Source organism: Quercus lobata, chromosome 11, assembly GCF_001633185.2.
Source record: "Quercus lobata isolate SW786 chromosome 11, ValleyOak3.0 Primary Assembly, whole genome shotgun sequence".
In the NCBI taxonomy this organism is placed as follows: Eukaryota; Viridiplantae; Streptophyta; class Magnoliopsida; order Fagales; family Fagaceae; genus Quercus; species Quercus lobata.
The window spans coordinates 3,288,225-3,305,255 of record NC_044914.1 but is presented as its reverse complement, the minus strand read 5'-3'; the positions used below and the strand labels follow the sequence as shown (position 1 = coordinate 3,305,255).

The following is a 17,031-nucleotide window of genomic DNA, read 5'->3' as shown; positions in this document are numbered from 1 at the left end:
TCAGTTGCCCCATCAAATGCCATTGTGTAGTGGTAATGAAAATCTTGATCCTAACCAACATTTGGAAAATTTGGTCGAAAGGGTTAAAGGTCTTAAGAAAAAAGAAGGTCACAAGGGTGGAAAATAAAAAGAAAAGTTGGGTCGAGAAGCAAAAAATTAAAAAAATTAAAAAATGTAAAACTGAATTAAATGATGAGGTTAGTCAACAGTTTTCCAAAGCAAATATTATTTATTTATTTTTATCCTCTACTAAGCTTCCATTGTTTGTAAAACTTTTATATTATTTTGACTAATAATAATATTTGTCTTTCATATAGGAACTTGGTTTTGCTCCTAGCATGTAATATAATGATTATGGCTCACAAGGAGAACATTATTCACATCAAGTAAGAGTTTTTTTTTTTTTTTTTTTTTTTTTTTTTTTTTTTTTTTTTTTTTTTAATTTCGTAGTGGAATAACTTATAGATAATTCTTGTAATTGGAAGTTGTACTACACTTGCCTTTTCATTTGTGAATTTATTAATAAGGTTTTCATTTTTTTGATATAACAAACTTATCATGTCAGCCTTTCCACATCAATGATGACCTCTAAATTGGGATCAATTCATAGTTATCAAACTAGTTTCACGTCATTCTTAAAGGTAAACTTACTTGTTAACATGTTTTGCACTTACAAGTAATTAGATGATTTCTTAAACTCTCTTATAATCATTATGATTACTTAGGCACCATTAACTCCATTATTGTCTCAAGTATCAAATCATGCGGATGTTGGTCAGGTAAAATGTAAACGTTGTCTTTTCATTTGTGAATTTATTAATAAGGTTTTCATTTTTTTGATATAGCAGACTTATCTTGTCAGCCTTTCTACACCAATGATGACCTTTGAATTGGGATCAATTCATAGTTATCAAATTAGTTTCACGTCATTCTTAAATGTAAACTTACTTGTTAACATATTTTGCACTTACAAGTAATTAGATGATTTCTTAAACTCTCTTATAATCATTATGATTACTTAGATACCATTAACTCCATTATTGTCTCAAGTATCAAATTATGCGAATGTTGGTCAGGTAAAATGTAAACGTTGTCATATTTTGAATAAACTTACCTTTTTACTTGTTTTGCAATCATAATTTATAAGTAATTAGATGATTTTGTAAATTTTCTCTCTTATAATCACTGTGATTACATAGGCACCATTAACTCTATCATTGTCTCAAGTATCAAGTCATGGGGATGTTGGTCAGGTAAAATTAATGTAAACATTGTCATATTTTGAATAAACTTACCTTTTTACTTGTTTTGCAATTATAATTTATATAAGTAATTAGATAATTTTGTAAATTGTCTCTCTTATAATCATTGTGATTACATAAGTACCATTAACTCCATCATTGTCTCAAGTATCAAATGATGCGAATGTCTGTCAGGTAACATGTAAACGATTTCATACATGAAATTTTAAATAAACTTATTTGTTTATAATTTTTATGTTTTATAGTTGTAAGTAGCTAGAATATTTCTTAGAATTTTACTCTTATAATCATTGTGATTACATTGGCAGCATTCATTACTACCACCTTCACTCCATTGTCACCTCAAGTATCAAATCTTGTGAATATTGGTCAAGTAAAAAATAAATGTTTTCTTACATGTTTATCAAATAAATTTATTTGTTTATATATATATATATATATATATATATATATACACAGGAAATGAAGTTAGGTTCAATTATGCACTAACTTCATGTGTTGAAAATACAAATGCTTGCCTGCAAACACAAAACTTTTTTGGTATGTAAAAAAGTAATAAATGGTAAGGTCATTTATAGTGAAATTTTCTCATATTTGTTTAAGTTCAAAATGTAACTTGATTTTGTTGACATTTTTTCAGGCTAATATTGATTTTATAGTATGAAGGACAACATTTTTTGGTAGTTTGTTTGAGAGTATATTGCACATTGGACATGACTAATATTGCATAGTGGACAATATTTTTTGGACAATTTTTTGAACAACGTATCTAACAACTTAGATAACTGATTGCACATGAAGCAAATTTTTTTTGATAATTTTTTGTAACTAAAGAAGCTACTCAAACATGTTAAACATGTTAGATTGTACAAGTGCATGTTTGAGTAACTTCTAGTTAGACATTAATTATATATACAAGTGATTAATATTTTTAAATGCAATGACATGTACTAAACTATTATTAATTTTTTGAATGCAAGTGATTAATATTTTTAATGGTTCATCACATATACATGCTTGCTTCATCGCAACAACAAAAATAATTTGTTTGTCTTTCATGTCATGTTTGGGTGTGATTTATATAATTTATGAGGTTTGGTGCTAGTTCTGTTGTATTTACTAATGTGTATAGGGCTTTAAGTCATGTTTTGATGACAATAGAATTTGCTTACTCACCAATTAAAAGTGAATTGTGAGATAATTGATCAATTGCTTTCCTAAATTTGGGAATGAGTGGCTACATATGTATTATCATAAATGTTTTTCTTCCTCTATTTTTAGGGGATGTTTTGGCATTAACATTGCTGATTTTCTACGTAGACCACTGTTTCCAGAACTCTATATGCCAATTAACTTTGCTGATTTTGGTGTTAACTTTTGGCTACAGAAGGATCGGTCATATAGCAAAAAAATTGAAGCATGACCATTCTCAATTAAAGAGCATCCTTGACCACTAGACTAGAGGAACGACATCCTTGATTCACAGTCACCATAGAATAACATCCAAGTCAGAGTCTCAAATTAAAGCTATTAGAACACAAAAGAAGTCTAAATACTAAAACATTACACAACTTCCAGCCAAATATCATCTACTGTCTGTCATATAGTAAAATTAAAATAATTTAAAAAATTCCTTACCTATTTCTAATGTGTAAATGTGCTTTGCTTCTTGCCATCCACAAAATATGTTCAAAAATTCTAACCAAAAATAAAGAAAAATACATCCATTCATAGACAAAATATATATATTCTTCCAAATCAACTACCAAGGACAACTTCATATTCCAAATACAACAAATTTCTAGAGTCACATAATAAAACTGCTATCTAATAACAAGGAAGACACACAATTTCTAATCCATAAAAGCCCCTAACCATCTTCCAATCCAAAAACACAACAAAACTACTAAAAATCCAACATAATTCCTTTTTTTTTTTTTTTTCTGTTTGATTTTTTTTTCCTTAAATAAAAATTACAATATGCCTAGCAGAACCAAGGAAGCCATTATTTCATTTTGTTGATTTTCACTCAGACCTGTTGGCATACCTCTCAACCTTATCATCTTTGAGTCAGTTGATGTCGAAAGCAACCAATCAAAGATCGACCCAAGGTGACTATCACAAAGGGGATTTTGGGGATTTTCCAACAATACAATGGCCAAGTACCATCGGAACCACCGATCCAGCCAGTGGCTTCGTTGCTTCAGAGAGACCTTCACTCCATGAGAGTTAGGATTTGGGACAGCTTCACACACGAGAAAGACGGAGTGTGAGTGTTTGGGGGTTTGGTTTCAAATGCTAAGTTTCAGTGTTTGGGTATGAGCTGGGGCTACTGTGACAATGGATTGAAGGAGAGGCAGAGAATGGGTTGAAGGAGAGGCAGAGAGCGACAGCTGTGCAAGGGAGAGAGAGAATTTTTTTTGATTATTTGAAAGTTTACTCAGACTTACCAGAAACAGTGGGCAGGCTATGAAATTTTTTAACGGTAAAATAGTCTTTTTGTTATTTGGTGAGGTGTCAATGATTTAAGCCATTAGATTAAATCTATAATTGAGAATTTAGGTATTGCACGAGATATGAATCCAATTTTAAGGACCCAAATTTTGTTGTAATAGAATCGAAAATTAATTGTTTTTAAATCCAAATCATATTCATCCAAATCATCATTAGAGGGATCAATATCCTCTTCTTTGATGATTTTTAAATCCATTGATTTGTTCCTAATAGTCTGAAGTAGGGATAGTTCAAAATTTTGTAAGGAGCCAACAAATGCATCAACTTTGTGTCAAGGTCCTTACTCTCCCCTATGATAATAACCTTAGTACAGAATCTCTTAGGCAAATATCTCATCATTTTCCTAAAAATTTTAGGTTCAAGGAATTTTCTCTGCCTTAAACATAGATGTTTGATATAAAATTCATCAAATGACTCCTCTCTTATCTTAATTTCTTCAAACATAGATGTTTGACATTTAAAATTCTGGAAGTCATAACAGCTTTAATACCTTCATGCGTGTGTGGTCATTGGTATAGCCCAAGCCTCTTTAGTAATTTCAACATTAGATTTCCTCCTAAAATCTTCTTAAGATACAACCATAAATATCATATTCAAAACTTTATTATTATAGTATGCCTTCACAAATAGATCTTTGGTCCATTAATCAGTGGGGTTTTAGGTTTGGTCTAACATTTCTCAATAGATTACCACACTTTTTCTTCAATAGATTCTAGAAATGCTCTTATGAACACCTTTCAATAAGCATAGTTATTGTCGTCGAAGTGAAGTGAGATACTCAAGGATTGACCACGATCCATTGGATCCAAAGTTCACACTCAAGAAACTAATCATGGAATCGACTAAACCTAATACTCTAATGCCAATTGAAAAGACTTGTTTGACCCCTTAAAATTAATAAGGGGTGGATTAATCAAGTTAAGCCAATTAACCATAATGAACCAAATTAAAAGGCCGTTGACTTATCTAAATTAAATTATCTTAAAAATTGATGATAGATAGAATTTTAGTTGGAGTAGAATTTTTATTTCTTGAATTTTAGTAATAGAGTTTTGGCTAAAATACAAATCCTAACAACTAATAAGCTAAAATAATTTAATAATTAATTAGAGTATAGCCAATTTCTAGTAGAGTGAAAATAACCACTTAGTGCAAACATAGTTCTTAAGGAGTCCAAATCTTCTTTATCACTTTTTGTGTACCACTCTATGTTCCACCAATCAGTATTTGCCAACTTTTCATTTTACTTTCCTTATAAAATAACTGAAGTTTAAAATGGAAAGCAATCATACACATAGTAAGTAGTGATTGGTGGAACATAAAGTGATACACAAAAAGTGGTACTGAGGATTTGCATTTGTTCTCAAGACCCAACTTTTATTATATTATTAGTATATGATTTTATTAATGTCACTACAAAATCTCCCGCATCAAACTAGCCATCAAACACTCTAAATTTCAAATTGCATTGCTATAGTAACTCGCTGAGTTTTAGAAAATTATCTTGTAAGAAAATGGTCTCATGCTACCATTTCCTGAAATACCACCATCTATGTTTGGGAGATACCATTGCAATATAAATATTAGTTATTTTATCCACATCTCTCTCTCTCATGTGGTACTTTCCACTTGGGTCCAATTTTTTAAAATTTGTTTGTGATTTGTTGGCTGAGCCGAATTTGCTATTCAAATGGTAGAGCTTTAATGGGGAAGCTTGAGGGGGGTGGGGGGATATTTATATTGGAGAATAATAACAATAATAATAAAAGAGAGTAAAAGATTATTTAAATGGATATGAAGAAGAAACAAAGAGCCTACATGCTACATGTGAGAAATGGGTCAACTAATATTTTTACTTTTTTTTAAGGTGACCTTTTAGCTAGAATTTAACTTAAAATTTAGATAAGTTGATATGAATGCATGTTTTGTTGATCAAAGTTCAACTAATAGCTTATTTCCAACATATTCAAATGCCCTCCCGAACTATTACAAACAAAAGCAGCAGCAATAACAACAACTACAACCAAAAAAAAAAAACAAAACTAGAAGTGAACAAATAAATATTGGGCTTTAGCCCAACAATGTAGTCATGTAGGTTTGGGCAAAAATAACAAGGCCCAAGTAGTCAAAATGGAAAGCTTCCTCAACAAGCTGAATTGAAAATGTGTAATCTCCCTCCAAAAATTCCAATAAATCTCCATACCATTAAGCCCGCTCATTTCCATATCATCGCTTCTTTCCTTTACCATATTATCGTGTTTTTGCTTCTCTCTCTCTGTGTGATTGTGTGAGTGTGAAGTTAAACAGAAGAGAGAAAAGTAATGGAGCAACAAAGAAAGCAGAAGATGGCAGTTGAGGAACAACAACATGAACAAGTCGAAGAGATGCAACAAGGCCCTACCCCAGTCGAACAACTTCAGGTCAGTTTCTCATTCTCTCTCTCTCTCTCTCTCTCTCTCTCTCTTACTCCCAATTTTCCTTTTTGGGATTTCGTTTTCTTAAGAAAAAAGAACAAAAGATTTCTCTTTTTAGCTTCAATCCCTGTAGAATGTTGTTCAAGATTCAAGATCTCATCTGGGTTTTCTCTATTTCATCACTCATTCACGATGTTATTTGATTGGCTCCAAAGTCTAAACCCTAACCCACCTTTCTTTCTTGTCAATTGTCATATGGGTTTTCGATTAAATTTGATATCTTTGATTGCAAATGGAAAACCCCTTTAAAAAAAATTAGTTATTTATTGAGAACCAAACTCTGTGCTAGCTCTACCAATTAGTAAAATTTGTTATGGAATGAATTGTGTCTTGCTTGTAATTAAGTAGCTTAGTTAATTGTGTATTTTGATACATTTGTTTGTGAATCTTCAACTCAAGGCGGCGGGCATTGCTTCCATTGACGTTAAGAAGCTAAAAGATGCGGGTCTCTGCACTGTTGAATCAGTTGCTTTCTCTCCCAGGAAGGAACTCCTTCAAATCAAAGGAATTAGTGACGCTAAAGTCGACAAGATCATCGAAGCAGGCATGTCTTTTGTCATCATTATACTCTCACACCCTTCAATATTGCTTTTGTTGTTTGTTTGTTTTGCAATATTATGCAATTAGCCTTTGCCTTTTATTCATTGCCAGCTTCCAAGCTAGTGCCTTTGGGTTTTACTAGTGCTAGCCAACTCCATGCCCAGAGGCTTGAGATCATTCAGATAACATCCGGGTCAAGAGAGCTTGACAAGGTATTGGAAGGTGAGTACTCCTGCACCAATCACCATGGTCTACAAGCTTTTCTTATTCAATGTTAAGCTGACTACTTGTTTTCGCTAGTTCAAATTCCCTTTACATAAGATCAAATGATCATTCATTTTGTTTTTCATTTTTAAGATAGTTTAATTGCGGGTTCTAAATCCGTGACCTCAACCTCCTCCCAAACTTGTGAGGTGAGGAAGTATGATTTGTGCCAAGAATCATTGGTGTGATGTTTCGTATTTGTAACTTGGCAATTGACATGGCTGGCTTATGACAGGAGGAATCGAAACAGGATCTATTACCGAGATATATGGTGAGTTTCGCTCTGGAAAGACTCAGCTGTGTCACACACTCTGTGTCACTTGCCAGGTATGCTTCTTTTTTTTCTTCTTCTTCTTCTTATTTTACCCCGCATTTTATTACATGTTGCACCTTTACTTTGCAATAGAAAGCAGCTTCATCAAATGCCACATGACATAGATGCATACTTTCTTTTCCGCTTTACAAAGTAAAATTAGAATTTCAGTGCACTTTTACTTATCAAAATAATAATAATAATAATAATAATAATAATAATAATAATAATAATAATAATTCAGTGCACTTGTTAGGATTCTGTGAATGATTGTGCTTGGCTGCTATGCTTAATTGAGCTGTAAGCTTAGCTGCAATAAGCCTAGCTGCTGTGATGCGATGTGCACCTGACCTTGCTGTTACCAGATGATACTATTGTATTGGATAGCTTAAGTAATGCTATTCCATGTTATGTACTGTATAGTGGAGCAGAAGTTATGCACTGTTTGGTAGCATAGAGAATCTGGTTGTAACTTCCTGCTCAATATACATGTGGATAATTGTAAATAGTCATGTGGTTAAATAGGCAGGTAGTTAGGTGGTTAGTTGCTAAGGAGTAGTTAGAGTAACTAACTGATTCTTGTAGTTAGTGCTCGAGTAGTTTAGATAAAAGGAGGATTTGATTTGTAAAGGATTCATAACAGAAATAACATTCATCTTTCTCTCTTACCTCTAGAATTCTCTATATCTTGTAGGCCTGGCTCCCTTTAAGAAGCCATTTCTTAATCACATAAGCAAAGATAAGAACAAGGTTCTTATCAGCGCTTCTATGATATTTCATTACTAATCTGAAAGGTCAGTTCATTGAGTAGGTACAGCATTAATCAATCTCTACTCTTTACATGCTACTGCCCGTCTGCTACATATGATGCCAATTTATTCAATGCATACACTTTGACATTTCAGCTTCCATTAGATCAAGGAGGTGGAGAGGGAAAAGCAATGTACATCGATGCAGAGGGCACATTTAGGCCACAGAGACTCTTACAGATAGCAGAAAGGTGTCATACAGCTACCTTAAATTGAATATGCTTCTCTGCTGTGTGAGTTATTTATAGCCAATGGTTTTGAATGCTGCAGGTTTGGACTGGATGGTCCTGATGTCTTGGATAATGTGGCTTATGCTAGAGCTTATAACACTGATCATCAGTCAAGACTTCTGCTTGAAGCAGCTTCAATGATGGTGGAAACAAGGTGCAGTACTGTTTTTTTTTTCTTTATCATGCTAATGAATCTATTCTTCAATATTGTCACTATCAACCAAAGTCAAGAAAAATAAAATGTAATCTTGTTTGTTGTGTCTTATATTATTTAGAAATAACAAATTCATTCATTGCATAGGAGCTTGTCATGTGTTACAACTTGATTTGGTGAAAGACTTACTCCCCTGCTAACAGTCAATGAATTGACAATGAAATATGTTTTATCCATAATCCCAAAAGCACTGAACAGACTTGACCTAGACACAAACAGATATTTTAATTTGGAAACACAATTTTGTAAGACAGGAGAATTTTATATTTGTCCTAAACTGATGTTTGATTTTATTTTATTTTATTTTTTTTTTGGAACAGAAGATTTTTGAAAACGCCATAGCCTGTTGCACTATATTTGGTGATTTTTGTTCAATTATGGATTGTCAGTAATTGTTAGGTGAAGGGTAATTAATTTGACATTTTCTCACAACATATCAATAAATGAAGAATTTCTAGTTGTGTGCCTGCAGCATATTTGAGTCATCTTGGGTTGCTTTGATATGCTTTGCCAGTGTAGGCAATACTAATTTTCTTCAATGGATTTGTTTCTGTAGGTTTGCTCTTATGATAGTAGACAGTGCTACTGCTCTCTACAGAACAGATTTCTCTGGAAGGGGAGAACTCTCAGCCCGGCAAATGCATCTTGCGAAGTTTCTCCGGAGCCTTCAGAAATTAGCAGATGAGGTAAGGCCTCCTACATTTTGATCTCATATTACCAACAATCTATTGTTTACAAAACCTTCTCGTTGTTAGGCTTTAGGAACCCTTTTTTTATTATTATTATTAAAGTGTTGGTCTTTAGGAACTTAGAATCATTCAACTGAGAATTCAGCGTAGAGATAATTTCTTAATGTTTTCTGTTTTTGATAATGCCAATCAGCATTTGCAGTTTTGCACATTGTTTATCTTTGGCATTTATTATTCAACATTTTCCTTCGCTATTCGGTGTTCGTAGTTTGGTGTCGCTGTTGTTATTACAAACCAAGTAGTCGCACAAGTCGATGGTTCTGCAATCTTTGCTGGCCCTCAAATCAAGCCTATTGGTGGTAACATTATGGCTCATGCTTCCACAACAAGGTTCGTAAAACAAACTTTATTCTTCAGAACCCTCCCCCAAAAGAAATGGCTCCTTGTCTGAGTGTCACTGAATGTATACTCCTATTTTATCCTTTTTACAGGCTAGCTCTGCGTAAGGGAAGAGGAGATGAGCGCATCTGTAAAGTAATAAGCTCTCCTTGTTTAGCTGAAGCTGAAGCACGGTTTCAAATTGCTGTAGAAGGTGTAACTGATGTCAAGGACTGATCCATTTCGGGCCATCATTTTCCAAGACTTTTGCAAATTCTTGTTGATCTTGTGTTGTATCTTCTAACGGATCTGCATGCCAGCAAAGTCTTTGTAATTTTGTTTACAGTTAGGTGCTTCCAAATTTTATTAGATGTTATGAAGCTTTGCGGGTCTTTTTTGTTTAGGGGCTGCTCCTCTCTCTCTCTCTCTCTATCTCTCTCTCTCTCTCTGCTTAAATTTGTGTGATATCATTAAAATAAAAGTAGAAGTATTGCATGGATTTTATAGTTTTTCCAACCTTTCAAGTGACTGTACTACTTTGAGAAACTTTTCTTTGTAAAGTAAATTATGAAGATATTCTAAGCATATGTTTATGTAGATGTGCAATGTGATGCATGAGAGGAGAGATATATAAATCTTCAAAATGCCTAAGACTCTTGTAGCTCAATGGCATTGTCTGATTCTCCTAATGAGAATTGAGTTTTAATACCCCCTCCCTCACCCCCACTTATTGTAAGTAAAAAAGACAAAGTAAAAAATAAATTAGTGTTGATACTCATTTTTGCGACACATTTCGTACAAGCCTAATTCAAACAAGCCCGACTTTCTTGTGAGCTTAATTTATGTATTATATTATATTATATTTTTTTAAGCATGGCCTAAGCCCATGCAAGTTATGGGGAAATTGAGGAAATGTGGTTTGGAGGGTATGAGTTAGTTTCTTTCAAATCTTTTACATGAGCCTAGCCCATGCATGCTACCAAGTGGGCAAGGGACACTGGTAGTACCTCAGGCTCATAGAGGAGGTCTTGTATCCAAAATTTCCACCCCAAAACAGTTTTTATGCTTTGTGTGACTGTGGCCCAAAGTTTCTGTCTGAACCTTTTTTTTCCTTTAAACATAGTTGGCTCCCATTGGCTAACTCCATTTGCTAGCCCTCACTTAGGTGAGCCTCCCAATGGTCTGAAATTTCTAACCAAAGGCAACCAATTAAGAGCAAACCCACTTTATTTCCAAAATCATGCTAAAAGCATACTAAGCTCTTTCCTAAACAAAAGCAACCCAAGCCAAAACACCAAATTAGTATCATGGGGGATAAAAGCCTCCTCCACTACTTAAAAACCAGTCATTAGCAACACCCTAAACTCTATATAAAACTCTCTCTTCAGCTCAAAAAGAGAGGCAGCCACGTTTTACTCACAAAACCTGAAACTTCAGAGCAAAACTCCATTCATCTAGTCAACAATCTCACAATTCTAGAGCTTGGGGGTGGAAATATAGGTACAGGGGAACCTTTCCTCTCTTCCTCACGACCTCCCTCAATTTCCTCTTCTGTGTGACTGTGGGTCGAAGTTTCAGACCTGTTGAACCACGTTTTCTCCATAAAGTTGAAACTTGAGAGCAAAAACCTACGGAGCCAGGAAATATTTTCACAATTCTGAACCTTAGGGGTGGAAATATGGGTACAGGAGAACCTTCCCTCTTTTCCTTATGACCTCCCTCAATTTCCTCTTCTGTGTGACTGTGGGTCGAAGTTTCTGACATGTTATGTTTTTTATGCTTTTTCTGCACTTACATTATTAGCATTTTGATTCTCTCTTGTCAAAACACCATTAGCCTTTATTTCATTATACATTTGGAATTTTGGGCTTGATTCTCCATAAATAAACACTTCTAAAGAACCCAAGGGGAGATTTGGGCTGTTCTCGCATTTTCGGCTTTTGTCGCAAAAATGTCCCCGACAATAAGTAAATAAAATCTGATGATCTTGGGAATTTATCTGGAACACACGATCTGCAAGCATATGATAATCTCCTGTGAGGTCTTCAAGAAGTCCATTAGTTATTTGATGCCTACTCTTTCCATCAATCTGATAATCTTTGAGAATTTAGCTGGAAAAAAAAAATAAAAAAAAATAAAAAATAAAAATAATTCACGTGATCTTGAGAACACAGGGGCTTTAGGTCTTCTACTTAGGTCTTTGTGGCTTGGCTGTTGCTGAATTCCTACCTCATTAATTCCCACGTATTAGCATCAATATACTTATGGGGTTGCAGATGTCTGCCATTGCTTGCAGTTGTCTGTAGTATAGTGTTGGTTTGCATGACTGTCAACGAAAGGTAGTATTATCGGGAAAATTCAAGTTGATGAAACAAACAAACAAAGCTGTGCTTATGCTGCAAATATAAGTATCTTGACATTGTATTAATGCTGCTTTCGATAGAAAAGGGGATGTAATCTAACTTTTTTTTTTTTTTTGATAAGTAAGAAGAGAATATTAATAATAAAAGAAAAGCAAGAGAAACACAGAGTTCACGATAGTGAACAAAAGAAAATAAGAAACAACAAGACAAAACAGCCCCTAAACAACAAGACAAAGCCAACCTATTAAGTTTCATACTAAATGTCTCTCCCTCCCCCCCACCATCAACCCTCCCCTACTCCCTCTCTCTTCCCCTTCCTACCACCGGCTGTACCATAGATTCCTTCCCTCCCTCCCTATCCTTTTCTCTTTACACCTCAACTCCCACCTTTTAGTTTACTTCCATACACCTTTTGTCATCCCTCTATCCCTTCTAGTTTTTGCCCACCGTCACACCTCTTACAACCATCCACATTGCCTAATAAACTTTCTATGCCTACACCTCCACAGTTACCCGTTATTTCCCTACCTAAAACTGATACCATTATCTCCCTACCTAAAAATGATACCAAACTAGCTTCAAACCTTATTACCTCTCCCATGGTATCGGTTCAAGGGGGTAGAAAGTTTCCTTTTCGTATTGATGCAAAGCTTTTCTCTTTTTCCTTCAATGGTGGATGACATGATTCGTATGCTATTCATGAGAGTAGCCGGCATGTCAAGCATACTATCTAGGTAGGACGTAAAGGATTGGAGTGGATCCTTTCTTGTTTTGCTAATATTCGTGATTGGGTTCCGGGGAAAGTTTCCATGTGCAAACGATTCCAGGATAATAATAAGTTGTTGGAATTTTGTGGGAGGTCGAATAAGGCTGGTGTTTTTGTGGTCATAGCTGAATACTTTGGCGGAGCTCGTCAAGGGTGTGTTATGATACCAGCAAGTTCCAACCGTGCAAGTTGGTCTCTGTTTCAGAGAGAGATGAGGGATTTTTTTCACTGGTGCTAAACTAGTTTCTATGGCTGAAGTATCCTCCAAAAATGGTGGTGGTGGAGGTGGTCAGTCTGCTGGTGGTGACCAGAGTGGGAAAATTTTGTCTGTTGTTGGGCATCAGCGTAAGTTTAGGAATTTTGAAAAATTTAGAGCTATTTTAGGGCAGAACAGGATTCCTAGAGGCCATGTAGAGAATGGTTTAGGTTTAAAAGGCAAAATCTCAGTCATTAATGGTAGACCCATGCGGACTTGTACTTTTAAGTTGACCCCTGCTTGTTTGGCTTTAAGAGTGTGCAAAATTGAGGGCGGGAAACGTTCAGTGACTTACCTGGATGCAAAGGATTTCAGTTGGCCCAAGGATGTAAGTGGTGGGCCAGAAATTTTTAAACATTCTGGCGGGCTTGCTCAAGCCCAGACCATGGATACTATTTCTCCACTTAAGGGCACTTTGGTCAAACCCGTGGCCTTAATAGATTCTTTTGAGGGTCAGGCTTCGTGGGCTATAAGGGAGAGCTCCAGAGGAAGCTCGAGGAAGGTCCTTGGGTCGCCGATGCCGCTAGCAGTTCCGGTGAGCACGATGGAGGTTTCCGGATCATCGGTGACAGCAGCGACGCCAGCGAGTGCGACGGTGGGGTGCTTTCTTGGGCTTTCTGGCGCGGTGGTGAACAATCGAAGGATGGGGGTTGTGACCCATACTCCGATAGCTGGTGATGATGAGAAGGGAGGATCGCCGGTAATGGCAACGATGCCGGCAAGTGCAACGGTGGGGTGCTTTCTTGGGCTTTCCGGGCCGGTGATGAACAATCGGAGGATGGGGGTCGTGACCCATACTCTGATAGCTAGTGACGGTAAGGCCGATGCTGCCCATAACTCTTTTTCTACTCTGTCAGGTCTGGGTAGTGGAGAAGATCTCTATTTTGGTGAGAAAGATGACTTTATGGTGGATTCAAGTGAGAAGGGAGGAGATTGGAGTAGTCCTAATGCTAAGCCTGTGTTACCGAGCCAAGTGGGTGGGGTTGAGTTGCTTCAGGATAGGCCTGAGCATCTTCTGAGTCAATGGAAGCATAGTGTGGTTAATCCTAGTGGTTTTTTTCATGGTGAGGATGAGAATGGTTTTTTGGAATTCTCACCTCTTTCTAAATGGGATCCCAATGGATAGAAGGAGTTGGAGGTGATCCAGGAAGGTGATGAGGGAGAGTTTCGGGGGTCAGCGAAGGAAAATTCGAAATGGGTTTGTAGTCTGATGAAATTTTTTTGTAGAATTGTGGGTTTTCCTATTGTGAAGCATGAAGATCAATGCCTGGCTCTATTTTGTCTTCTCGAACAAGACTATGTTAATGTTGTCTGTGTTGGGTCTTCTAATGGTAATGTGAACTCTAAGCAGAAAGGGCTTAGGGAACTCAAAGGTTTGTTTTCCTCTATTAATTATGATGGGGTAGCATCTAGAGGGAGGAATAGAGACCTCTTAGTAGGTATAGGGGCGATTACTAGTTTTAAATGAGTTTACGACTGCTATCTTGGAATGTTAGGGGATTAAATAATCCTCAAAAGTGAGAGGTATGTAAAAATCTTCTCAAGGAGTGGAAGTGTGATATAGTTTGCTTTCAAGAAACTAAGTTGTCTTCTTTAAACTTTTTTGTTGTTCGGAGCCTTTGGGGTAGTCATTTCCTAGATTGGGTTGTTCTAGATGCAGTCAATACTGCAGGGGGGTGTTACTGGTTTGGGACAAGAGAGTTTTTGAAAAAGTTGATTGTGTTGTTGGGCGGTATTCTGTTAATGTTTTATTTAAAGGGGTTGTAGATGATTTTGTATGGGCTTGTTCAGGAGTGTATGGGCCTAATAAGGATTCTCAGCAGGGTGCTCTATAGGAAGAACTCTCAAGGATGCACTCCAGGTGGAATACAACATGGTGTGTTTTTGGGGATTTCAATATCATTTGATATCCGACTGAGAGATTTGGTTGTGAGGCCTTTAGTCCGGCTATGTTTTCTTTTTCAGACTTCATTGAGGCTAATTACCTTGTGGACTTATCCCTTGAAGGGGCTTCGTTTACTTGGTTTAGAGATTCGAGGTCAGATTGTACGTCAAGAATTGATAGAACCTTGGCATCGGTGGCTTGGGTGGATCACTTTGGAAAAGTGTCTCAAAGGGTTCTCCCTCGTGTAGTTTCTGATCATTGCCTTCTGTTGGTGGTGGTGGGTAGTGTTAATAAAGGCCGGAGTGCCTTTAAGTTCGAGAATATGTGGTTGAAAGAAGAGGGTTTTGTAGAGAGGGTTCGGCAATGGTGGAATGGGTATTGCTTTTCGAGTTCTCCTAGCTTTATTCTGGGTCGTAAACTAAAAGCTCTTAAAGAGGACTTGAAAAGTGGAATAAGGAGGAATTTGGGGATTTGGCCTTTAGGAAGAAATGTCTTTTATCGGAATTGTTGGGTTTGGATGCTAGGGAGGACCTGTCAGGCCTTTCTCATGAGAATCAAACTTGTCGTACTCAGATTAAAGGAGAGATTGCGCATCTTGCCTCTTTGGAGGAGATTTCTTGGAGACAAAGGTCCCAGTTTTTATTTGTGAATGAGGGAGACAATAATAATCGCTTTTTTCATCAGGTTGCAAACTCCCATAGAAGAACTAATTATCTTCGGGGTATAGAGGTGGATGGTGTCCTCTATGAAGATGAGGAAGAGGTGCGGTCTAAGGTGGTCCATTTTTATCAGAGTTTGTACACTGAGTCAGATACTTGGCGCTCTTCTATGGATGGATTAGAGTTTACTAGCATTGAAGAGGACGAGCGGCTTGAATTAGAGAGGGAATTTTCTAAGGAGGAAGTGGTAAAAGTTCTTCAAGAGATGGAGGGTGATAAAGCCCCAGGTCTTGATGGTTTCATTGTGGCTTTTTTTCAAAAATGCTGGAGTGTTGTGGAAATAGATGTCATTGCTTTTTTTGATCATTTTCATAGGAGCTCAGAGTTTGAACGGTCTCTAAATGCTTCTTTTCTATCTCTGATTCCAAAAAAAAAAAACAATGCATTGAATATTAAAGATTTTAGGCCTATTAGCTTAGTAGGCAGTGTGTATAAGCTTTTGTCCAAGGTTTTAGCTAACAGATTGAGGCGGGTGTTGGATAATCTTATTTCGGAGTCACAAAATTCTTTTGTTGGTGGCAGACAAATTTTGGATTCAGTGCTTATTGCCAACGAATTTTTAGACAGTAGACTTAAGTGTCATACCCCGGGGGTGGTGTGTAAGTTAGATATTAAGAAAGCTTATGACCATGTGAATTGGGGCACTTTGTTTTATCTGTTGGAGAGGATGGGATTTGGGGATAGATGGAGGAGATGGTTAAAGACTTGTGTCTCTATCGTTCACTTCTCAGTTTTGGTTAATGGATCTCCTGCTGGTTTCTTTCGTAGCTCTAGAGGTCTCAGACAAGGCGATCCTTTGTCTCCCCTCCTATTTCTTTTGATCATGGAGGTCTTAAGCCATATCATGAAGAAAACTAAGGAAGGTGGTTTCATTCAGGGTTTTGATGGGGAAGAAGTCAAAACTAGCTAATAAGAATTTTTTTTTTTTTTTTTTTTTTTTTAAAAGGGGATTACACTTTTCCACCCTAATCTTTCATCCCAATTACAATTACAAGGTGATTGGAAGACCCTATCAAAAAAAAAGGTGACTGGAAAACATGATGATTTAGCTCCTATTGTACTAGTTGATGTTTCTTGATTCGGTTTAATATAGTGTGTGTTTGGGTTGGCGTTGCGTTGCGTTTTCTGCGTTTTCACACTTTTTTTTTTTTTATAACATTTCACGCGTTTTGCAGAAAAGAGAGACAAACGGCACTGTAGCGGTACTGTAGCAGTACTGTTTATGGGACCCACAACCACTTTATTCATTAAAAAAATATTAAAAATGGGTCCTACGGTACTATTTACACATTTAAAAATTATTTTGCTACAGTGTTTTCAGTTTTCAGTTTTCAGTTTTCAGTTTCAGCAACAAT

At 36.2% G+C, this 17,031-nt stretch overlaps 1 protein-coding gene across 1 annotated transcript; it reads left to right on the top strand.

Annotated features, from left to right (window-relative positions):
- Positions 1-5,965: 5,965 nt before the first annotated feature.
- LOC115967643 (DNA repair protein RAD51 homolog) lies at positions 5,966-10,284 on the top strand. Its single transcript, XM_031086783.1, has 9 exons — positions 5,966-6,196; positions 6,650-6,794; positions 6,902-7,012; positions 7,290-7,381; positions 8,273-8,367; positions 8,447-8,560; positions 9,177-9,306; positions 9,578-9,699; positions 9,801-10,284. Exons 1-9 carry the CDS (start codon positions 6,098-6,100, stop codon positions 9,922-9,924), a joined length of 1,032 nt encoding a protein of 343 aa, XP_030942643.1. The 5' UTR covers positions 5,966-6,097; the 3' UTR covers positions 9,925-10,284.
- Positions 10,285-17,031: the final 6,747 nt, after the last annotated feature.